Raw genomic sequence first — 25,868 nt, forward strand, 5'->3', positions numbered from 1 at the left:
GAGGGATCTATCTCTGACAGCGGGAAATCGCAGAATAAAACCTGAACGCGTGTATGAAATTATTCCAAAGCACATCGATAAGTCTGGTGACACCTGTGTTTATTTTTATACTTTGAAAGTAAATCTTAAAAGAAAGGTAATGAATTTTTATTCTGTAATAAAAGTACGCATCTTAAATCATTCATGGGAAATTAACGAGGTGACAATCTTGTATCATGTAAACATATACAATCATTTCATGGGCCTTCACAGTTCTGCTGCCACACACATCAATTATCAGTCATTTCAGGACAAATCATTAAAATGTATCTGCTTGACTGAAATTTATGACATGGCGAATGAGAAGGATTTAAATATTTATGAGGTAATAACATCTTCCATAATTCACAATAACTCTATGCAAGAATACATATGCACACCTGCCAAATGACAGAGGAGCATGTTCATATTTAAACAAGACTGTAACTCAGACAGGCAGCATCGCTTCACTCTGAAGTAGGGTCTCGACCCAAAACTATATAAATGGCGTCAAGTTGGGAAAAGGGGAAGTACAACGGGATCTGGGGGGTCCTTGTACATCAGTCTATGAAAGTAAGCATGCAGGTACAGCAGGCAGTGAAGAAAGCGAATGGCATGTTGGCCTTTATAACAAGAGGATTCAAATATAGGAGCAAAGAGGTCCTTCTGCATTTGTACAGAGCCCTAGTGAGACCACACCTGGAGTATTGTGTGCAGTTGTGGTCCCCTAATTTGAGGAAGGACATTCTTGCTATTGAGGGAGTGCAGCGTAGGTTTACAAGGTTAATTCCCGGGATGGCGGGACTGTCATATGCTGAGAGAATGGAGCAGCTGGGCTTGTACACTCTGGAGTTTAGAAGGATGAGAGGATATCTCATTGAAACATATAAAATTGGTTAAGGGCTTGGACAGGCTAGAGGCAGGAAACATGTTCCCGATGTTGGGGGAGTCCAGAACCAGGGGCCACAGTTTAAGAATAAGGAGTAAGCCATTTAGAACAGAGACGAGGAAACACTTTTTCTCACAGAGAGTGGTGAGTCTGTGGGATTCTCTGCCTCAGAGGGTGGTGGAGGCAGGTTCGCTGGATGCTTTCAAGAGAGAGCTAGATAGGGCTCTTAAAAATAGCGGAGTCAGGTGATATGGGGAGAAGGCAGGAACGGGGTACTGATTGGGGATGATCAGCCATGATCACATTGAATGGCGGTGCTGGCCCGAAGGGGCGAATGGCCTACTCCTGCACCTATTGTCTATTGAAACATCACCAATTCCTTCTCTCCATGGATGCCGCATGTCCCACTGAGTTACTCCAGCACTTTGTGTCTACCTGCAGATTAAACCAGCATCTGCAGTTCCTTTCTACGCAGTAACTCAGAGTAGGTTAGTCTGAATCCGTGGAGTGAATAGACAAATTATAATTGCCTGTACAGCGTTCTTCAAATGAAATCTTAACCTTATTCTATTTTTCTCAATGATGTTGAGTGACAGGCCACATTTTTCATTAACAATTAGTGTTTCAAAATCTGTCGCATTACTCTTCTACTTATCTTTTGATCCAAACAAACAAAAAGTCCTCATATAACAGCATACAACTGAACCTAAGTCCCAGAGAAAGAAACATTCCTTAAATCACATGGCTAACCTGTCAGTAAATATTATGATAGACGCAAAATACTGGAGGAACTCAGTGGGTCAGGCAGCACTTCTGGAGAAAATGGATAGGTGACGTTTCAGGTTGGGGACTCTTAACATAGAAACATAGAAAATAGGTGCAGGAGTAGAGGCCATTCGGCCCTTCGAGTCTGCACCTTTCGCCATTCAATATGATCATGGCTGGTCATCCAACTCAGTATCCCGTACCTGCCTTCTCTCCATACCCCCTGATCCCTTTTGCCACAAGGGCCACATCTAACTCCCTCTTAAATATAGCCAATGAACTGCAATGAATAGCCAATGGCAGAGAATTCCAGAGATTCACCACTCTGTGTGAAAATGTTTTCCTCATCTCGGTCCTAAATGACAAAGAGTCCCAGCCTGAAGAAGGGTTTTAGCCCGAAACGTTGCCCATTTCCTTCGCTCCACAGATGCTGCTGCACCCGCTGAGTTTCTCCAGCACTTTTGTCTACCTTCGGTTTTCCAGCATCTGCAGTTCCTCCTTAAACACCCAACATGAAATGTTACCCATCTATCAGTGATGCTGCCTGATCGCTGAGTGACTCCAGCATCTTTGGTATAACCCAGCATCTGCAGTTCCTATTTATTACCTGGTAACATTGCCATAACCAGAATCAGCAGAAATACATACAACACAAAGACAGAATATGTATTGTTACTAAGTACTATCATCTAGCAACTTATTATGAACAGTGGCCCTTCAACATAACCCATTTTCAAATATATTTTCGTATTCGCTGCACAAGTCAAACTAGAACATGCTAATGTCTAGTCATTCAGGAAGCACTTTCATGATTATTTGCCTGGAGAAAGCCTTCTTTCATTTTAAATGCATAGTAAACATGGTTTTCAGATACATTGAATTACTTACAGGAATATATTTATAAAAATGTCAATTATGTTTAACTATGATGAAAGGCATGGAAGGCATTTTTTCAACCAACATTCAATATTACCGGACCTAATCCTTTAATCGGAACCTCCCCGCAATCACACCACAAAATTTAACACATGCCTTGCATTTGATTTTTCCATGTTAACCAGCCAAAATATGAAAGTCAGAATCAATTTCACATTACAAATGAGTTCGCTAAATGCAATTGGAAAGATCGTATGTAAATTGCCCAAGTCCACATTGGAGAGTGTTTGATTAAGAAACAAGTGCCATCATGCAATCTGCAGCAATGATTCACGATTCACCAAGCAAGTTGCCATCTCCCACAAAATTCTGGGTCAATGAAGCTTCACAGAGTTAGTTGGAAGATGAAATACTATGGTTAGGTTCAAGCAGTGGAATTTGCAGAGTGGGAAGCAAAACCAATTGTGTCACACAGATCAATTCTGTAGTACCAAGAACAGCCTACATTTGCACGATAGACCCATCCGCAGATGATTAAAACTCACTGAATGTGAAACGGATGCTTTTTGCTCTCAAAATCTTCTAGCAGAAGATACTCGTCTCCCTCTTCTGTGGCAATTGATGATGCATGGCTAATTCACAAAGGAAATGGAAGGTGATAAAAACATAAAGGCTTGGCGGTAACCACGTGTGGGGCTGAATGTAGCAACCTCAATCCAACACAAACAAATATTTGCCGGCATGGAAGTGCCATCTTCCAATGAAATGCAGCAGAAATTAAAGCACTATTAAAAAATGTAATCAAATTACAACATTTAACTAAGGTACACAAAAATGCTGGAGAAACTCAGAGGGTGCAGCAGCATCTATGGAGCGAAGGAAATAGGCAACGTTTCGGCACGAAACGTTGCCTATTTCCTTCGCTCAATAGATGCTGCTGCACCCACTGAGTTTCTCCAACATTTTTGTGTACCTTCGATTTTCCAGCATCTGCAGTTCCTTCTTAAATACAACATTTAACTATTGTCATTACAACTGGTGCCAAATTTATGGCCATATAAATCAACTTAGGCACAAACAACTATATGAGTAGCTGGTTTATTTTCTATGTTTCAAATTGTATACCATACATATTATTAACTAGGTTAAACATATTGTCTTTGTATCAGTTGTCCATCTTACCACCATTTCCCTTCACAAGGGCCCATAGTACACAAAGGTCTCAGACATTCTCAAGATTAAACGTTTGTTTTGAAGTTTGTATTAAACAACAAGTGTACAGGTACTGGAAATCAAAGTTATTCTGTCATTCTTTTTTAAGAATGCAATCAGAATTAAACATTTTGTGTAATAATTTACTAAAAACATTTCTGGCAGCAAACTTGTTTTCAACCTTGTATGTCTCAGTCTAGATTTGAAATGGCATGTTGGATTCAGAGAGGGTCAAAAAGAACAAGTGGGAAGAAAAACAAATATATTTATATAAAGTCTACAGTAGGTCTAACTTCTCATTTTGATCTTTGATGAGATGAGATGACCCATCAGACCTGGAAGATTGCATGAGCAACAATAGGCCACTCTTCCCTGTTTAATTTACAGATACAGCATGTAAACAGACCCTATGGTCCACTAGTTCTATGCTATCCCTCTGTTGAATCCACTCCTTGCACATTAAGGATGGTTTGCAGAGGTCAATCTATCTATACATAACTAAAATTCTGATCTTGTGCTTTTCCGGTTCACCTAGTTTTTCTATTTGCGCAAAAAACGGCACAGGATAGAGCTACGATTTTTCGCCACCTTACTCGCCATTATCCTGTTCTCAAGTGGAACAAGTTTTGTTCCGATCGACCTATAAACTTGCACGTCTTTGGGATTTGAGCACCCGGAGGAAATCCGTGTAACAACATCTAATGTTGCTGATTACAATGGATCATTAAATTATGATGAGACAATTCAGTTTGCACGGTCAATTAGCCAGAATGTAAGGTGTAGCATTTAAAAATCAGCATGAATAAGGAGTTACGGGGCCATCTTAGCTCAATCACCAACGAAATCCCAACAGCTTCTCATCAACATCATCCAACTATCGATCTCTTGTTTTGTTCATGGATTTCCATGGACTCCAAAGTTGGTTCCTTGTCTTAGAGATGGTTCATTAGGCAGAGTGGGCTCATCTCTCTTCATTAAAGGGCAAGTTGTTTTACTACACTTGATTTAATATTAATTTTCAATTAGATTACACAAGTTGAATGTGATTTCAATTTTTGAAAATTTAAGTCAATATATTTTTTTATTGTTTAAGTACATTTTCAATATTTATTTGATTAGTTATTTAGAAACTGATTAAGGCAACAAGGGCAGCCCAGAGATGAGACCTTGTTTTATGTTTTCTGAAACGTGGTTGCAGAGATGAGGTCTCAAGATACAAGTTTGTCTTGAGTAGATCCCCTGGAAAAAAAAACATCTCAACCATGCAGAAACAAGGAACTGCAGATGCTGGTTTAGAAAAAAATGGCAGGTGGTGATGGAGTAACTCAGTGGGTCAGGCAGCGTCTCTAGAGAACACAGCGAGATGATGTTTCCAGTTGGGGTCTTTCTTTAGATTAAATATTGGGGCAGTGGAGAGAAAGGAAACCTGAAGGAGAAGTGTGGCCGTACAAAGCCTGGCAGATAAAAGTGTGCTACAGGTGAGGAGGTTTTCGATGGAAAGATGGTTCGACAAGGCTAGAGATGAAAAGACATAAGGTGTGAGACAAAAGGATTGATGAGTTGCGACTTGTGAAGCTAGAGGAAGGGAATTAGGTGGAAGGGAAGTCGGAGCGGAGTTACAGGCGTGTGTTTTGGTGGGGCACGGGGAAGATGGAGGGGAAGAAAGGGCGATGGGGAAGAAGGGGGAGTAGGACCAAGTGTTCGGCGAAACGTTGCCAAGTCGACACTAAGATTGTTAAGGGCTTGGACACGCTGGAGGCAGGAAACATGTTCCCGATGTTGGGGGAGTCCAGAACCAGGGGCCACAGTTTAAGAATAAGGTGTAAGCCATTTAGAACGGAGACGAGGAAACACTTTTTCTCACAGAGAGTAGTGAGTCTGTGGAATTCTCTGCCTCAGAGGGTGGTGGAGGCCGGTTCTCTGGATGCTTTCATGAGAAAGCTAGATAGGGCTCTTAAAGATAGCGGAGTCAGGGGATATAGGGAGAAGGCAGGAACGGGGTACTGATTGGGGATGATCAGCCATGATCACATTGAATGGCGGTGCTGGCTCAAAGGGCCGAATGGCCTACTCATGCACCTATTGTCTATTGATCTCGCCAATTTAAAGGATGCCACATTGGGTACACCGGACGCAGCAGTATATCAGGCTGGAGAAGGTGACCTCACTCTGCCTAGGCCTACAGCATTGCCCAGTTGCTAAACATCTACCCATTCCCATTGCCATGCTTACCTTCCTGTCCTGGGTCTCCTCCATTGCCAGAGTGAGGCGCAATCCCCCCAATTACCCCTCTCCCCCAGCTGGACCTAGACATATTATGCCCCTGTCCCACTTAGGAAACCTGAACGGAAACCTCTGGCGACTTTGCGCCCTACCCAAGGTTTACGTGCGGTTCCCGGAGGTTTTTGTCAGTCTCCCTACCTGCTTCCACTACCTGCAACCTCCGGCAACCACCTGCAACCTCTGGGAACCGCACGGAAACCTTGGGTGGGGCACAAAGTCTCCAGAGGTTTCCGTTCAGGTTTCCCTGCAGTGGGACGGGGGCATTACTCTCCCCCTACATTCCTTTCCCTAGTATCACCATTAGCAACTCTTCAATTCTTTTGTCTTTTCATTTCTGCCGTTTGTCCAACTATCTGCCTATTAAAACTCCCCCACATCTGCCTGTGTCCTGCCCCTCCTCCCATCCAGCTCTCACCCCCTCCCCCGTTCAGTCTGAAGAAGGGCCCCGACCCAAAACATCACCTACCCATGATCTCCAGAATGTCATGCTGCCCGACCCGCTGACATCCTCAATTGAACTCGCTCCAAACTCACTTGCAAGATGATGTGCATTACAGGACCACCCCATTACAAAGTGCAGAGAAACTCTTTACAGCCAGTTCAACCCCTTGCCCCCCCCCCCCCCCCCCCCCCCAACACCCCTTATCCAGAATGAAACAGTTATCAATTAGCTTGCAAAGCCCGTAAATCTCTTTAACATTCACAAACATTCAAAACCTTTTAAAATTAAATATATTAAACTACAAATGGCTGATAATGGATTTGCTCAAATGAATCAAAACTAAATGTAAATTACATAAACTCTACCTGCCCCCTCTGTGTTAAAACTACTTGCTGAATTTACATCAGTCTTCAATCAATCAACCTTTATTGTCATCTTGCAAAGCAGCAGTTGTACAGTGCAAAGTGAGAAGTTGTTTCCCAGGGAATAGGGTGATTTCACTAAAGGTCACTGGAGCGTAGATCTGCAGCCACGTGACCAAAAATCTCAAGTGGAGGACATTCTAGAGTTCCGGTACATGTTAGTGGATGGGAAAACACGCACTTTCCCACCCGTTAAAAACAGATAACGGCCAGGTTTTGATCTGCAATTTACTGTGCCAGTCGGGGTGACCATGAGGCACAGCTACCTAGATTTACAGTAAAAAAAAAAGATAGAAACTAAGGTAAATTAAAGAGGGAGCTGAAGGTGCCAATCCAGCGGAAGTGAACAGCGGACATTTGCCGTGGAGATTTAAAGGTCCAAAATATCGGGAATTATCGCGTTTGCTCGCTGAATTTCATCAAAAGTAAGGCATTATTGACTTACTTTTGATGAAATTCAGCGAGCAAACGCGATAATTCCCGATATTTTGGACCTTTAAATCTCCACGGCAAATGTCCGCTGTTCACTTCCGCTGGATTGGCACCTTCAGCTCCCTCTTTAATTTACCTTAGTTTCTATCTTTTTTTTCCCCTGTAAATCTAGGTAGCTGTGCCTCACGGTCACCCCGACTGGCACAATAAATTGCAGATCAAAACCTGGCCGTTTTCTATGTTTTTAACGGGTGGGAAAGTGCGTGTTTTCCCATCCACTAACATGTACCGGAACTCTAGAATGTCCTCCACTTGAGATTTTTGGTCATGTGGGTGCGGATCTACGCTCCAGTGACCTTTAGTGAAATCACCCTATACCGGAGCATCGCACATGAAACTTATACATTTCACACATAAAATAAAAATAATCCAGTCCCTGATAGAAACAGTACGAATAGTTAAAAAGTGCAGGTAAAAAACAGCAACATTAAAATACAAGTAAAAACAGTCATATATTGTCCAGGGCAGCTGCCAGAGTTGTTAAGTGGCCAGTGCCAGAGTTGTTATTAAATTGTCAGTGCAAAAAGCAGCAGAATCAGGTGGAGTGACTGTTTAGCAGCCTCACAGCCTGTGGCAGGAAACTGTTTAGCAGTCTGGTAGTCCGGGCTTTGATGCTACGGTATCTCTTGCCTGATGGCAGGAGATCTAGGTGTGTGTGTAGAGGGGGTCTTAATCCAGCACATAATCAGTGGACCGACACTCCCAGCATTAACAGCTGGGATACAATAGACAATACTTTGCTCAGCTTGGGCTTCATGAGCTCAAAGTTGGATTGTCATCAGAACACCGAGGAAATATGGTAGATGTGTTTATACAGCTTGTGCAGGAGCCCTGAATTTCTTCAGGAATGGAAGAAAATGCCAGCAGTTACATGTGAAACTACCACCGTTCCATTTGGAAATGCCGGGCGCTGCTGCAATAGAATCTTATGCCCCTGTCCCACTTAGGAAACCTGAACGGAAACCTCTGGAGACTTTGCGTCCCACCCAAGGTTTCCGTGCGGTTCCTGGAGGTTGCAGGTGGTTGCAGGTAGTGGAAGCAGGTAGGGAGACTGACAAAAACCTCTGGGAACCGCACGGAAATCTTGGGCGGTGCACAAAGTCTCCAGAGGTTTCCGTTCAGGTTTCCTAAGTGGGACAGTAGCATTAGCACATTTAGGGAAAATCTAGAAATAATCAATTTCTCGGTGACATTTCTGTTGATTTGATAATCAGTTTTAAACTGAATTGATTGATACGTTTAGCTCTAAATGAGCGTATTCAATAACGATGGATAGTTAAATTATCCTTTGGAACAATAGCTCTTAGCATTTAAATAATGAAAGATTCAAGAAAATAGAATATAATTGTCAGGAAAGCTATTGATTCTGAGGAATCCAATGCAAGTTGCAATTCTGAAGTTTATTGTCCAAAATGATAATCGGGAAAAAAGTCAACAAAATTGGTATTGGTGGTGTCACAAAGCTGGCTAAAAAAAAACTAGTTCTGCTCCAATATTTCACATTTCTCCTACATCCCAAAGGATGATGAAACTGATCAAAAAGCAATTACAAAATAAAAGCTTAAAGTGTTTCTAAAAGCATGATTACACAGCAACTATTCTTGTGGACTGAAACCAAAACCAGAATTCACATCACCTTAATGATTAATTTCCAGCAAGCTCTTAATTGATTCTTCAACATTGATCCTTCATTTCATCTTACCCCCTTGCCAACTTTCACTGACAACAACTTATTTTTTTTAAACCAAACAGGTTTCAACTTTATTGACTTTGATTGCATCATAAGTTCATTCCATCGTACAATAGTGAAATGATCATACACGCACTATCCATCCTTCTGTACAGCTAACTGCTTGTGTGCCATATACCCAACGCCCTGCATCATTTTTGGCTACTTTATCAAAGGCCAATCTTTATATTATCTGGTGCCCAAAACAGTCTGGCTTTAGTAGCAGGACATTCACTAGAATCAGTTGCAAGCTCAGCTCCAGAACTCCGATACACATGTGGCTGGCACTGCTATATAAAGCCCTAGTGAGACCACACCTGGAGTATTGTGTGCAGTTTTGGTCCCCTAATTTGAGGAAGGACATTCTTGCTATTGAGGGAGTGCAGCGTAGGTTTACAAGGTTAATTCCCGGGATGGCTGGACTGTCATATGCTGAGAGAATGGAGCGGCTGTGGGCTTGTACACTCTGGAGTTTAGAAGGATGAGAGGCGATCTCATTGAAACATATAAGATTATTAAGGGTTTGGACACGCTAGAGGCAGGAAACATGTTCCCGATGTTGGGGGAGTCCAGAACCAGGGGCCACACAGTTTAAGAATAAGGGGTAAGCCATTTAGAACGGAGACGAGGAAACACTTTTTCCTACAGAGAGTTGTGAGTCTGTGGAATTCTCTGCCTCAGAGGGCAGTGGAGGCAGGTTCTCTGGATGCTTTCAAGAGAGAGCTAGATAGGGCTCTTAAAAATAGCGGAGTCGGGAGATATGGGGAGAAGGCAGGAACGGGGTACTGATTGGGGATGATCAGCCATGATCACATTGAATGGCGGTGCTGGCTCGAAGGGTCAAATGCCCTACTCCTGCACCTATTGTCTATTGTCTAAAGCCACCAACCATATAAACTGGTTATTTATCTCACGGCTGTAATTAGAAACTTCAATGTGTATACATTGGCAGCTGCATTTGCCTTTGTTCATGGCGATTAATCCAAAACATCATTAATTGTCTGCAAAATACTTAAGAGTGTAATTTTCTTCAACTTTTCCGTGTGATTCTCTTCCCACAGCACCTCCAACTTGCCATTCATCTCCTTCCTTCCAAAAGCGTTCAGAATATTCTTCAGTTCGCCGAGCACTGTTAGAATTCCGTATTAAATTGCCTGTCTGTGGCTCCAGCTACCTCTGGACATATCCTTCCTTACAATGATATTATAATTAATCAAGTTGCTTGTTCTTTTTTATGCAGTTGTTAAGAATCTCACGACTTTAAAATGATGCCCTGCACTATGGGCTAAGTTTAAGTTAATGACCAGATTCATGACTCATCATTAATCTCCCCAGAGTAGGGGAATTGAGAACCAGAGCACATACCATTACAGTTCGTGGGGAACAATTTAATAAGAACGTGAGGAGCAACTTTTTATTTTGCACAAACAGTGGTAGGTTTATGGAATGAGCTGCCGGAGGAGGAAGTTGAGACGGGTACTATCACAATGTTTCAGAAACATTGGACAGGTAAATGGAACGGATTGGTTTAAAGGGGTATGGGCCAAAGGCAGGCAGGTTGGACTAGTGTAGCGGGAGCATGTTGGTGGGCGTGTGCTTGTGCTGTAGGGCATGTTTCCACCCTATATGACTCTATGACCAAACATTATTATACAAGGCTTCAAATACATTTTTCTATTGTTTTAGAACAAAAATTACAAAATGTATATTTTATAGGTTGGGGGATGGATATCAAAACACCACCATTGCAATATTCCGAATGACAGTTTAATGGTGCAACTCTGACATGAACTAAATGTTTGATGTGTTTTTCTACTTTCATTCCCCACTACACTAGTCTCTGACAAGCACATATGCTCATTCCACTTCCCTAAAGGGCCTGTCCCACTTACGTGTCCTTGGCACGCTAATTACACAACCTCGTGGTCGCGTTGAGCCGAGACGGTCGCGCGCGATTTCATGCCGTCTGGAGCGCGTGATGTCATTTGAAGATGGACGCAAAGCTGATGTTTCGTGTCGAGACTCTTCTTCAGTCTGAAAAGAAGGGTCTTGACCTGAAACGTCACCCATTGCTTCTCTCCAGAGATGCTGCCGGTCCCGCTGAGTTACTCCAGCATTTTGTGTCTATCTTCAATTTTCTTGGCCCCGCTCTGGGAGTAGAAGTGGGGGCGGATCCGGACCGCAACGGCCGTGAGCCCCAGGCCGAGTTCGGCGATCGTTTGCCGGCTTCTGCTGCTGTTGGAGGTGAGACGTTGCGTCGCGCCAGGGTCTTGGGCCTGTCCCACTTTGGCCGTCAGTTCCGCGACAGGCCGTTGGCGCGCGAAGATTTTGTTCGCTACAAAGATTTCGGAGCCCCGCGCGATGTCGCGCACAACTACATACCCCTCCGCGCTTCTCAGTGGGACCGGCCCCGCGCGGCCATACGATGCCCGTGCTCCTCAACACGACCACGAGGTCGCGTAATTTGCATGCCAAGGACACGTAAGTGGGACAGGCCCTCCCTTTCATTTCATCTCCAGCTCCCTTTTATAACCATATAACCATATAACAATTACAGCACGGAAACAGGCCATCTCGGCCCTACAAGTCCGTGCCGAACAAATTTTTTTCCCCTTAGTCCCACCTGCCTGCACTCGTACCATAACCCTCCCTTCCCTTCTCTTCCATATGCCTATCCAATTTATTTTTAAATGATACCAATGAACCTGCCTCCACCACTTCCACTGGAAGCTCATTCCACACCGCTACCACTCTCTGAGTAAAGAAGTTCCCCCTCATATTACCCCTAAACTTCTGTCCCTTAATTCTGAAGTCATGTCCTCTTGTTTGAATCTTCCCTATTCTCAAAGGGGAAAGCTTGTCCACGTCAACTCTGTCTATCCCTCTCATCATTTTAAAGACCTCTATCAAGTCCCCCCTTAACCTTCTGTGCTCCAAAGAATAAAGCCCTAACTTGTTCAACCTTTCTCTGTAACTTAGTTGTTGAAACCCAGGCAACATTCTAGTAAATCTCCTCTGTACTCTCTCTATTTTGTTGACATCCTTCCTATAATTTGGCGACCAAAATTGTACACCATACTCCAGAATTGGCCTCACCAATGCCTTGTACAATTTTAACATTACATCCCAGCTTCTATACTCATTTATGCCGAGATTTTCTCACCATGTGATGTCTACTAAACCACGTGACCTCCACTACCTTCTCCATGAATTATTGCAAGCAGCTGCCACATTCTGCTGAAGAACCAATTATCCGTGACTATTTCTCCCACATTTTCATCCTCTACCTCATGTTCCTAATGCGTGGGTGTATTTTTATTCCATTTATTTGAAGATTGCTTGTAGACTATTGGGCCGACTGATGACCCAAACCCTGGATCATTTGATTGAGCCCCTTGTAACTCAGGCTGCAACGTTGATCACTCAGGAAATCCTGATGAGCCCACCACACTCCTGACCAAACTCATCAAGCCAACTCAACTCAACGCTACACCATACCCCTCAATAATCCTCAACGTATGAAGGGGGTTCACAAGACCTGCCCTTGCACTCACTGCCTGAGGGCATCACTTCCTTTGTTTAAAAAATTGAACGATGGAAAATGTTTTTATGTCTCTTGATTGGGACCTGAGTTTGGAATGACTTTATATAGAAACATAGACAATAGGTGCAGGAGTGGAGGCCATTCGGCCCTTCAAGCTTGCACCATTCGCCATGATCATGGCTGATCATCCAACTCAGTATCCCGTACCTGTCTTCTCTCCATACCCCCGTATCCCTTTAGCCACAAGGGCCACATCTAACTCCCTCTTAAATATAGCCAATGAACTATGGCCTCAACTACCTTCTGTGGCAGAGAATTCCACAGATTTACCACTCTCTGTGTGAAAAATGTTTTTCTCATCTCGGTCCTAAAAGACTTCCCCCTTATCCTTAAACTGTGACCCCTTGTTCTGGACTTCCCCAACATTGGGAACAATCTTCCTGCAACTAGCCTGTCCAACTACTTAAGAATTTTGTACGTTTCTATAAGATCCCCCCTCAATCTTCTAAATTCTAGCGAGTACAAGCCAAGTCTATCTAGTCTATCTTCATATGAAAGTCCTGCCATCCCAGGAATCAGTCTGGTGAACCTTCTCTGTGCTCCCTCTATGGCAAGAATGTATTTCCTCAGATTAGGAGACCAAAACTGTACGCAATACTCCAGGTGTGGTCTCACCAAGGCCCTGCACAACTGCAGTAGAACCTCCCTGCTCTAATACTCAAATCCTTTTGCTATGAATGCTAACATACCATTTGCTTTCTTCGCTGCCTGCTGCACCTGCATGCCTACTTTCAATGACTGGTGTACCATGACACCCATATCTGATCCCAATCCCATTTACAGTCATAAATGGACCCAACCCCAATGATGGTCATAATGGAGAAACATCAGCCAGGTTTCCATGGCCATGGAAAGAACCAGTCTCTAAGAGAAATATTTAAAATATTTAAAAATAATTGGGACCTGCTTGCCTTCATTTAATTAGCTGCCCCAAAATGCATTTGACTGTTGGTTGGTATTTTGGGCAAGTAACTACATGGATAATATTCACCAAATTCACTTTGCATCAAACCACACTCCACCACAGTTCACGAGTCTCAGACAGAGATAGGGACCCAGGGAAACAGCAGCATCTCGCTTATCTAGGGGTCTATAACCATTCAACAGCATGTAGCTGCAGAGTAGAATGGCTGCTGAATGGAATTGCGATGTGTCTAGTTGCTGGGTCAACATAGAGAATGACCAACTAGAGTTTCAAAAGGAAGCTGTTACGTTCCATACTTCTAATCTGAAACAAAAACAGATGTTGCTGAAAGAATAAGGCAGCATCTACGGGAAGAGAAACGGGATTAACATTTCAAGACCTTCATCGACCTAAACCCTGAGTTTCTCCTACCAAAGACGCTCCAGACCTGATGAATGTTTCCTGCAGTTTCTGTTTAATTTCATATGTGCAGCATCTGCAATTTTTCTGATTTCTAACTTCTAAAGTGTTTGGTTTGTCGATATTTGAAAGCCCAGCTGGGATAAGTCTGTTCATTCACGCACAGACACAAACTGCAATGAAAACAGGATGAAGTTCTTTTGTGGGGAAGCTTACATCTGGACTCCGCTTCTACTGATAAGTTGATACAACTCAGATGAAAGAGTTGATGGATTTTGCTACACTAGTTTTACAGAATGTGACCAAAATAGGCTTTAATTTCCACAAGAATGTGATTCTAATAATTAGGAAGCAACCTTTCAATGTTATGTTTGTTATGCTACAATAAAGAACTCTATTTATAGCTTGTAATAATATGTAAAATGAGGTTACGATGAGATAATGTCCTGGCTTGTCTAGTCAGCAAATTTGCCTCAAATGGATTCTGAAACTGGGAAATAAAACTGTCCTCATCCTGTCTCTGTCCATCACAGTGCTACTGTACAGGGTTAAGCAACAAATGAAGGAAAATGGTTAGCCAATGCAGCGGAACTGATAGTGGGCAAAGGCAGAGCTAAAACGTGATTGAGTGAGTGATTCAAAAACTGAAACCGTGAAGACAGTTCTGTTTTCTCGTCTGGGCAACATCCACCTTTTCAACTTGTCACTTTGATCACTTTGTTGCATAACATTTTACAGCATTTCTGCACCATTTGATTCAGTTAGAAAATAAAATTAAGATTGGTACCATGTGACATTGATCCAAAAAATGTAGTATCTTTAGCTTGTCCAGCCCATCAGCTCAAGTCAACTCTGGAAATTCAATTCAATTCACCTGCATCTCTTCCAACCTCATCTATTGCATCCGCTGCTCTAGATGTCAGCAGATCTATATCGGTGAGACCAAGCAGAGGTTGGCCGATCGTTTCGCCGAACACCTCCGCTCGGTCCGCAATAACCAAGCTGACCTCCCGGTGGCTCAGCACTTCAACTCCCCCTCCCACTCCGTCTCCGACCTCTCTGTCCTGGGTCTCCTCCATGGCCAGAGTGAGCAGCACCGGAAATTGGAGGAACAGCACCTCATATTCCGTTTAGGGAGTCTGCATCCTGGGGGCATGAACATTGAATTCTCCCAATTTTGTTAGCCCTTGCTGACTCCTCCCCTTCCTCAGCCCTCCTGCTGTCTCCTCCCATCCCTCAGCCTTTGGGCTCCTCCTCCTCCTTTTTCCTTTCTTCTCCCCGCCCCACCCGTCTGAAGAAGGGTTTCGGCCCGAAACGTTGCCTATTTCCTTCGCTCCATAGATGCTGCAGCACCCACTGAGTTTCTCCAGCGTTTTTGTGTTCCTCTGGAAATTCAATACCTTATCCTTTAAAAAGCTCATAATTCTTTAAAAGTACACTGGTTTAAAAAATTGCTGCAAAATTACGAAACCAAACAAAGATAAATTGTTAAAATTACATTCCTGTTGGGCATGAAAAGTATTCCAGATGTACAAACTGTAAAATCAGATGAGGATTTGAAAGATGAAGTAATTTAGCATCAATAGACTTTGTGAACAGCGAATGTTTTACACTCATCTTACCTGGTGGGTTCAGGTTTTTTACTTTCACAATTGGCTAACCATAGATAATCTTGTGGATCTTCTTGGCTGGACAAAGACTCCAGGTGACGAACACTAATCGGCTGGTATGGGGGAGGTAGTGAGCCCATGGAAACTGCTGATCGCACGGTGGGTTGTGTAGTATTAACAGAGAGAGGTACCTCAGTCATGGCAGTGGCAGAAGGATTGGATGATTTAACAGCATCTAAAATGTGACAAAAAATAACCTATCAATAGCTGGCACAATAAAAATATTCTAAAAATTAACAGTCATGTAACAATCCAGTTCATTTTTTAATTGCACACAAACTCTTTGAATCACTTCCCTCTGGAAGGCGACTCCGGATTGTCAAAGCTGCCACAGCCAGACATAAAAACAGCTTTTATCCACGAGTAGTTGCTCTACTCAACAGCCAAAAATCTGTAGCCTCCCTTTGATCTGGTATTTTGTTGGTTCACATGTTTGATCAATGGTGTTTTATCATTAATGTCTTATTATTATTAATGTTTAACGTTTTCTGAGTGTTACTTGTGGGCGGAGCACCAAGGCAAATTCCTTGTATGTGAATACTTGGACAATAAACTTACTTATTTACTTGGAACAGGGCAGATTAATATTTCCAAATGAACAGAATCGACCATTATACTTTTTTATTTGAAACTCAAATTGCGGCATTTCATTCAGCAAACATTCAAATTTCCTGAAGACTTTATCAAATTGCATGCTGTGTGTGAAATTCATTGCATGTTTTATGCGGAACAGCCTTGCTGTGATACAATAAAACTTTCATTAGCCATAGATAGGGTAAATAGTCAGAGGCTTTTTCCCGGCTAGGGCAGTTTAAACTCGGCAGATAAAATGTGTGGGAGGATATTTAAAGGATATCTGAGGGCAGTTTCTCACACAGAGCGAGCTGTTGCATGGAATGAGCTGCCAGAGGAGATGGTGGAGGCAAATACAAAGGTTAAAATCATTTAGGCAGGATCGTGGGAGATCAAAGGGAGTCCACATCTCCGAGGATATGACATGGGCATCACACGCCTCAGCACTCGTGAGTAAGGCAAGGCAGCACCTTTACCACCTCAGGCAATTGAGGAAGTTCAGAGTGTCTCCGAGGATCCTCCAGTGCTTCTACGCAGCGGCGGTGGAAAGCATCTTGTCCGGGAACATTACCATCTGGTTTGGGAATTGCTCTGCCAAGGACAAGAAGGCTCTGCAGAGAGTAGTGCGTTCGGCCGAACGCACTATGGGAACTTCACTCACCCCCCTGCAGGAACTATACAACAGGAGGTGCAACTCCCGAGCAAATAAAATCATGAGAGACCTCTTCCACCCCTGCAACGGACTGTTCCAGTTGCTACGGTCAGGCAAACGCCTCCGTTGCCATGCGATGAGAACGGAGAGATTGAGAAGCAGTTTCTTCCCAGAGGCAATTCGGACTGTAAACGCCTATCTCACCAGGGACTAACTCTACTGAACGTTTTCCTTCCATTATTTATTATGTAAAAGAATATGTGTGTTATGATTGTGTTTATAATTTGTTTGGTTGTTTTGTTGTTTGTCTTTTGCACAAAAGTCCGCGAGCATTGCCACTTTCATTTCACTGCACATCTCGTATGTGTATGTGACAAATAAACTTGACTTGACTTGACTTGTGGATAGGAAGGGATTAGAGGGACGAAGCCTCAATGCAGGCAAATTGGTTTAGTACAGACAGGATCAGTGTCACCTTGGGACAAATTTAGCCGGATGTGCCTGATTCAGTACTCATCTTTCACTTGCACAAACGCAAACATTTAAGAAATACTTTCTCCTTGCTTTAATCTATTTCCCTTTGCACTTGGAAAAATGTATATTGTAGATTATGAAATACAATACTGTCAAAAGGCTAAATACCAGAACATTTTGTAACTTCCCTAGTTGAGTCACCTCCAGCACCTTTGAACATCTTTCCCAAACGCTGGAGCAATGGAATGATTGAGATCTTTCAAATGAAAATATGTTTTTGAGGCTTAGTTTAGTTCAGTTTAAAGACCTAATGCTTGAATCAATTACCCCTACCCCACAACTACTCGGCTACCCAGAACCGTTGTGTAGAAAGGAACTGCAGATGCTGGTTTACACCAAAGATAGACACAAAGTGCTGGTGCTACTTAGCGGGTCAGGCAGCATCACCGGAGAAATTAGATAGGTGGCGTTTCAGGTTGGGACCTTTTTTTCACACTGATTGTGATGGAGGACTGGAAACTGGAAGCTGGAAGAGGGGGGGGGGGGACAGGACATGTCTGGCAAGTGATAGGTGGATACTGGTGAGAGGGGTGTTTGACAATAGGCAATAGGTGCAGGAGTAGGCCATTTGGCCCTTCGAGCCAGCACCGCCATTCAATGGGATCATGGCTGATCATCCCCAATCAGTACCCCGTTCCTGCCTTCTCCCCATATCCCCTGACTCCGCTATTTTTAAGAGCCCTATCGAGCTCTCTCTTGAAAGCATCCAGAGAACCTGCCTCCACCGCCCTCTGAGGCAGAGAATACCACAGACTCACCACTCTCTGTGAGGGCAGAGAATTCCACAGACTCACCACTCTCTGTGAGGGCAGAGAATTCCACACTCACCCCTCTCTGTGAGGGTAGAGAATTCCACAGACTCACCACTCTCTGTGAGGGCAGAGAATTCCACAGACTCACCACTCTCTGTGAGGGCAGAGAATTCCACTGACTCACCCCTCTCTGTGAGGGCAGAGAATTCCACAGACTCACCCCTCTCTGTGAGGGCAGAGAATTCCACAGACTCACCCCTCTCTGTGAGGGCAGAGAATTCCACAGACTCACCCCTCTCTGTGAGGGCAGAGAATTCCACAGACTCACCCCTCTCTGTGAAGGCAGAGAATTCCACAGACTCACCACTCTCTGTGAGGGCAGAGAATTCCACAGACTCACCCCTCTCTGTGAGGGCAGAGAATTCCACAGACTCACCCCTCTCTGTGAGGGCAGAGAATTCCACAGACTCACCCCTCTCTGTGTCATCACTCTGGGAGGCGAGGACTCCTTGCCGGCGAAAAAACGGATAACTTTCCACCGGTTCCATGCGGTGTACCCACACTGCATTCTCAATCTGATTTTAGGCTATTTTATTTCTGAAGGATTTCCCTCTCAAGGCTCATCTTTCAAAGGCTATAAAGCCCAAATCGTCCTTTTTTTTCCCCTCTATTGCTCGGAACTAGCCGCAGAGTTTGTCTTTGGGCTTCCTCTAATATTTCCCTTCTTGAACAAAGCTGACCTGGTACTCAGCTGCCATTTCCGCAGACTGCCTGGGCCTTGATTTGGCTGTATAGTTAACATTCTTCCAGCTTTAGGGATTACTTCTCTAACTCTTCTGGAAATACAGTGCACTGAGACTGCCAACCCTTTCATTCCTGCATATTTTCATGATTCATGGAAAATGTTCCTATTTTGCTTTCCTGCGTGTAATACTGTACAGTATTTGCACCATTTAAAAAAAATCTACCACTGAATGGCCCCTTCTAATATTTATCATCTGTGAAGTCTCTCCTTAGATTTCAAGCATCATGAGATGAAATGATATTTCAGTGATTATACTTTGGGAGTATTTCATTGCCTGAATGTCTTGGTCGAACATTTAAATGCAAGATTTTAATATACCAGGTTGTGAAGTGAAGTTCTAGTGGATTTCCTTACATATTTCTGTCAGGAAACAGCCAGGCATTACACTTCTAAACTCACACACTCATTCTTACATTGGTCTAGTTAAATTTAAACCAATATGTTTCATTGTCAAAATATTTCTTCAAAAACTCTTAATCCACAGGGCAAACTATTTTCCTAGTGGCCTGGTGATCTTTATAAATTCTTTATTGCTATTCCATTTCCCTCATATTTTATCCAAGCATGGGAGGCCAGTCAACTCCGTGAGCCTATGCCAGCACATGGAGCGACTCTATCAGTCCACTTATTTTTCCTGTAATGTATTCTCATTCACGGGCCGATACTCTTTTCAGGTTGTCCTCCAGCCCACCTCCACTAGGAGTAATTTAGAGTAACCAACTAACCCACCAACAGCACATCTTTGGAAAGCTCCCAATCGTCTGGTAAACCTATACAGTCACAAGGAGAACATGCAAACTCCACACAGACAGCATTGGTGTCAGTACTGTTGCTGTCTCACTGGATCTGTGAGGCAGTAACACTGACAACTGCACAAGCACTTGAATTGTTTTAGATTTTGGAGATTTCTGTCCAGATTAGCTGTGCTTTCTGATTACTTTCTGCTGTTCACTGACTTGATGTTGTGGCTATATTAACTCTTTCTACACAATTTATACCCTTGGTTGCTAAATTAATTTCTATCCTGCGTTTTCTCTAGTGTCTAATCTTCTCATCAAAATATTGTTCCTGATTAGCGCAAATAGTTCAGACATCATATTTCTAATCATTCCTCCAATCAATTAATCTTTTCTCAATCATTTGTTCAGCCTTTCATTGGCATTCGTAGCCAGTTTGTTCTAATTAACTCAAAGAAACATAGACAATAGGTGCAGGAGTAGAGGCCATTCAGCCCTTCGAGCCTGCATTCAATATGATCATGGCTGATCATCCAACTCAGTATCCTGTACCTGCCTTCTCTCCATACCCCCTGATCCCGTTAGCCACAAGGGCCACATCTAACTCCCTCTTCAATATAGCCAATGAACTGTGGCCTCAACTATCTTCTGTGGCAGAGAATTCCACAGATTCACCACTCAAAATGTTTTTCTCATCTCGGTCCTAAAAGATTTTCCCCTTTATCCTTAAACTGTGACCCCTTGTTCTGGACTCACCATTACACCTTCCCTCTCGGACCTGGTTATGTATGTTCCCTCCCTCACCTCGAATCGAATCTTTCATTGGCCTATGCAAATTGTTTTTGTTTTAAATAGCTCCAATTATTAATACATGGGGATTGGCTATTTTGGCGTCAAATGCCAACTACTGATTTATCTTAAGTTTATTGGTGAATATGTTTCTTTTCCAAACACTGATGCAGTCTGGAGCAGTGGTTGAAGTTTAAAGATGCCTTCAGGCATCAAAGTGACTCCTGATTTGTCTCTGTGTGAAACAATGGTTTAGCATGAGATGCAAGCCTCACATCATGTTGTGAAAATGCACACCTGTCAATAAAAATTCCTGCTAATCATTGAATAAGTTTACACAAAAAAGCTGGAGAAACTCAGCGGGTGCAGCAGCATCTATGGAGCGAAGGAAATAGGCAACGTTTCGGGCCGAAACCCTTCTTCAGACTGATCGGGGGCGGGGACAAGAAAGGGAAAAAGGAGGAGGAGCCCGAAGGCTGGGGGATGGGAGGAGACAGCAGGGGGGCTGAGGAAGGGGAGGAGACAGCAAGGACTAACAAAATTGGGAGAATTCGATGTTCATGCCCCCGGGGTGCAGACTCCCCAAACGGAATATGAGGTGCTGTTCCTCCAATTTCCAGTGCTGCTCGCTGTGGCCATGGAGGAGACCCAGGAAAGAGAGGTCGGAGACGGAGTGGGAGGGGGAGTTGAAGTGCTGAGCCACCGGGAGGTCAGCTTGGTTATTGCGGACCGAGCGGAGGTGTTCGGCGAAACGATCGCCCAACCTCCGCTTGGTCTCACCGATATAGATCTGCTGACATCTAGAGCAGCGGACGCAATAGATGAGGTTGGAAGAGATACAGGTAAACCTCTGTCGCACCTGGAACGATTGCTTGGGTCCTTGAACGGAGTCGAGGGGGGAGGTAAAGGGACAAGTGTTGCATCTCTTGCGGTTGCAAGGGAAAATGCCCGGGGAGGGGGTGGACCGAGAGGGAAGGGAAGAATTGACAAGGGAGTTATGGAGGGAGCGGTCTTTGCGGAAGGCAGATATGGGGGGAGATGGGAAGATGTGGCGAGTGGTGGGGTCACGTTGGAGGTGGCGAAACTGACGGAGGATTACTTTTTGTATGTGACGGCTGGTGGAGTGAAAGGTGAGGACTAGGGGGACTCGGCCCTTGTTGCGAGTGCGGGGATGGGGAGAGAGAGCAGTGTTGCGGGGTATGGAAGAGACCCTGGTGCGAGCCTCATTTATGGTGGAGGAGGGGAACCCCCGTTCCCTGAATAATGAGGACATTTCAGATGTCCTGGTGTGGAACACCTCATCCTTGGAGCAGATGCGGCGTAGACGGAGGAATTGGGAGTAGGGGATGGAGTCCTTACAGGAAGCAGGGTTGGAAGAGTGTAGTCCAGATAGCCATGGGAGTCAGTGGGTTTATAGTGTATGTCGGTCAGAAGTCTATCACCTGCAATGGAGATAGTGAGGTCAAGGAATGGTAGGGAAGTGTCGGAAATGGTCCAGGTGTATTTGAGTGCCGGATGGAAGTTAGTGGTGAAGTGGATGAAGTCAGTCAGTTGTGTGCGGGTGCAGGAGGTGGCACCAAAGCAGTCGTCGATGTAGCGGAGGTAGAGGTCGGGGATGGGGCCCTGGTATGTATTGAACAAGGATTGCTCGACGTAACCGACAAATAGGCAGGTATAGCTGGGGCATTGAATAAGTTGAATAAGTTTACTTGGCTTAAACCCTACCTCCCCCATAACCTCTCCGAGTGTGTTGCAGAAACATAAACATACATCGACCTCCATTGTTCTATTGCTACTGCAGACAATAGACAATAGACAATAGGTGCAGGAGTAGAGGCCATTCGACCCTTCGAGCCAGCACTGCCATTCAATGTGATCATGGCTGATCATCCCCAATCAGTACCCCGTTCCTGCCTTCTCCCCATATCCCCTGACTCCGCTATTTTTAAGAGCCCTATCTAGTTCTCTCTTGAAAGCATCCAGAGAACCTGCCTCCACCGCCCTCTGAGGCAGAGAATTCCACAGACTCACCACTCTCTGTGAGAAAAAGTGTTTCCTCGTCTCCGTTCTAAATGGCTTACTCCTTATTCTTAAACTGTGTGGCCCCTGGTTCTGGACTCCCCCCCCCCCCCGACATCTGAAGAGGAATGATGTAGCAGAGAAGGAATAGGGTAGGAGTTCCAGAGAAGGTTTGAAAAAAGGATTGTTTCTCATGGCCAATGATAAGAAATACAGAGCTGGGGCCCATGGCTATAGATGCACAGAGTCTCTGGCCCAGAGTAGGTGAATCGAGAACATGGGTTTAAGGTGAAGGGGAAAGGATTTAGTAGGAATCTGAGTGGTAACTTTTTCACACAAATGGTGGTGGGTGTATGGAACAAGCTGCCAGAGGAGGTAGTTGAGGCAGGGACTATCCCAACATTTAAGAAACAGTTCGACAGGTACATGGATAGGACAGGTTTGGAGGGATATGGACCAAACGTGGGAGGTGGGACTAGTGCTGCTGGGACATCAAGGTTTCAAGGTCTCGAGATCAGTTTATTGTACTAATGAAGGTACAGTGAAATATGAGTTACCATACAGCCATACAAAGTGAAAAGTAACAAGACACACAGCCACATAAAAGTCAACATAAACATCCACCACAGTGGATTCCACATTCCTCACTATGATCTCCCGTGGTCGGTGCAGTCAAACCATCCACAATAGGGCCGATCAAAGCCCCTGCAGACAGGCTGTTGGCGAGGCAGTCAGTGTGTGGGTAAGTTGGGCTGAAGAGCCTCTTTCCACACTGTATCACTCTATGACTATACCTTTGAATTGTGGAACGGGGGAGGGTTTGAAAGATAGGTAATTGTGGCCAAGATTGAGAGTGAACTGGTTGGGCCTTTGTTCCAGAGAGCAGAGGGCTCCAAGACCATCCTGACGGGGGGATGGAGATACTATCCCTGGAGAGGAAAAGACTACAAAAAGTAGTAAACACTGCCCAGTCCATCATCGGCTCTGACCTGCCTTCCATCGAGGGGATTTATCGCAGTCGCTGCCTCAAAAAGGCTGGCAGTATCATCAAGGACCCACACCATCCTGGCCACACACTCATCTCCCTGCTACCTTCAGGTAGAAGGTACAGGAGCCTGAAGACTGCAACGTCCAGGTTCAGGAATAGCTACTTCCCCACAGCCATCAGGCTATTAAACCTGGCTCGGACAAAACTCTGATTATTAATAACCCATTATCTGATATTTGCACTTTACCAGTTTATTTACTCATGTGTGTATATATTTATATTATGGTATATGGACACACTTATCTGTTCTGTAGTCAATGCCTACTATGTTCTGTGTGCTGAAGCAAAGCAAGAATTTCATTGTCCTATCAGGGACACATGACAATAAACTCTCTTGAAACTTGAAATGTCCATGGTCAACATGAGGTTAAAAATTGGAAGTCTTCAAATTGGTGAAGGACGTGTGAGGTGTCCTGGATGTTGGTGGGAAGGGACTGGACAAGAGGGGGCAGGATGAAGGTAGAGAATGATAAGTTTGGTGGGGCATGAACAGGCATATGCAATGCATCTTCCTGGACAGTCATCCTTGTCAACCACTCATTATCATTCAGAAATTAGAACTCAAATTGGGTGCTAATATTAGAGGGCCAATGTTGTGGGCTTTAAAATCAGCTTTGGTAGCAAGATCATTAACATCATCATCATGTATGGTCATTGTGGGCATCCAGTGTAGTCCTTGATAGGAAGACAAATGGTACTTTACAAAGATATTGGCAAAGTTATGCAATTGGCTCACTTTCCTAGCACTTAAGGCTGCCACATGAAAACAGCCTTAGCCGGGACCCTGCACTTAGTTGAGCAGAAATTGACATTTAAAATTAAATGCTTTGTCTAGACTGTGCTCTCAGTGGATAATGCCCCACCAATATTTTTCCAAAATGTCTCGAAGCTCAGCAGCAGAGAATGAAGTAACTCATTCTCGATTATTAGTCCGGGGAAATGGGGAGCAACTGCTCCGCCGATCAATTGGTTTTGTCATTCTAAATCTAATGTTCCAATATGAATAATGCACTGGATACAGTTTTGACACCGATGGATAAACTTTAGAGAACATTCATGTCACTTCTACTTTCCTGCAGTAATATCACCACGAATAACCCAAATCCATTCGAAGTTTTACACGACTTAAGAAACATATTACTGTATATCATGAAGTAGAAAAAAACCCAACTTTAGCGGGGGCCAGAAATATTAAGCTAGATAACTCCAACCTCAGTTAAATACGATGGTAGACAATAGACAATAGGTGCAGGAGGAGGCCATTCGGCCCTTCGAGCCAGCACCGCCATTCAATGTGATCATGGCTGATCATCCCCAATCAGTACCCTGTTCCTGCCTTCTCCCCTGACTCCGCTATCTTTAAGAGCCCTATCTAGCTCTCTCTTGAAAGCCTCCAGAGAACCTGCCTCCACCGCCCTCTGAGGCAGAGAATTCCACAGACTCACCACTCTCTGTGAGAAAAAGTGTTTCCTCGTCTCCGTTCTAAATGGCTTATCCCTGATTCTTAAACTGTGTGTGGCCCCTGGTTCTGGACTCCCCCAACATCGGGAACATGTTTCCTGCCTCTAGCGTGTCCAAGCCCTTAACAATCTTATAATGGAATAATAATATGGAAGGGAAGGTGAAAGGCACAAAACATTAGGGAGGGAATTAGAGTGTTAAAGTGGGGGAAAGTGGAGGTCAAAGTTCAAGGCATATTTTGTGTTTGGAGATGGTTGCAAGACCATGAAGACAGCAGACTTCAGAATGACAAGTTTATTGTGGAAATGTGCGAGACTGGTAGTTAACCGCGCGCAGGAGAGATGGTGAGCAAATGTCAATTAGCACATGAGCTGCAGTTTAGGATGAGATTATTGGAAGTGGTTGGAAAGAATGAAAAGGCGGAGAAAGGCAGCATTTCCTAAATGTAGTTCGTGATCCGTGTGTCGGGAAGAAATGCAGTGTTTGATTATTATCTTAATGACAAACGTTGGTGACAAGTGCTTCCCTGGGTTTCCCCTAATGCCCCCGTCCCAATTAGGAAACCTGAACGGAAACCTCTGGAGACTTTGCCAAGGTTTCCGTGCGGTTCCCGGAGGTTGCAGGTGGTTGCCGGAGGTTGCAGGTAGTGGAAGCAGGTAGGGAGACTGACAAAAACCTCCGGGAACCGCACGGGAACCTTGGGTGAGGCGCAAAGTCTCCAGAGGTTTCCGTTCAGGTTTCCTAAGTGGGACGGGGGCATTACACTAACACA

At 44.2% G+C, this 25,868-nt stretch overlaps 1 protein-coding gene across 1 annotated transcript in view; it reads right to left on the reverse strand.

The window, feature by feature from the left end:
- The window catches only part of gab1 (GRB2-associated binding protein 1), a 316,599-nt gene that overhangs the window by 122,038 nt on the left and 168,693 nt on the right, over nt 1-25,868 (reverse strand). The window contains exons 3-4 of the mRNA XM_055637022.1: nt 15,679-15,901; nt 3,094-3,180 (exon numbers count right to left, since the gene is read on the reverse strand). Of these exons, the coding sequence (XP_055492997.1) occupies nt 3,094-3,180; nt 15,679-15,901 (310 nt within the window). The remainder of the gene's footprint in view (nt 1-3,093; nt 3,181-15,678; nt 15,902-25,868) is intronic.

This window comes from Leucoraja erinacea, chromosome 1 (genome assembly GCF_028641065.1).
Source record: "Leucoraja erinacea ecotype New England chromosome 1, Leri_hhj_1, whole genome shotgun sequence".
Taxonomy (NCBI): Eukaryota; Metazoa; Chordata; class Chondrichthyes; order Rajiformes; family Rajidae; genus Leucoraja; species Leucoraja erinaceus.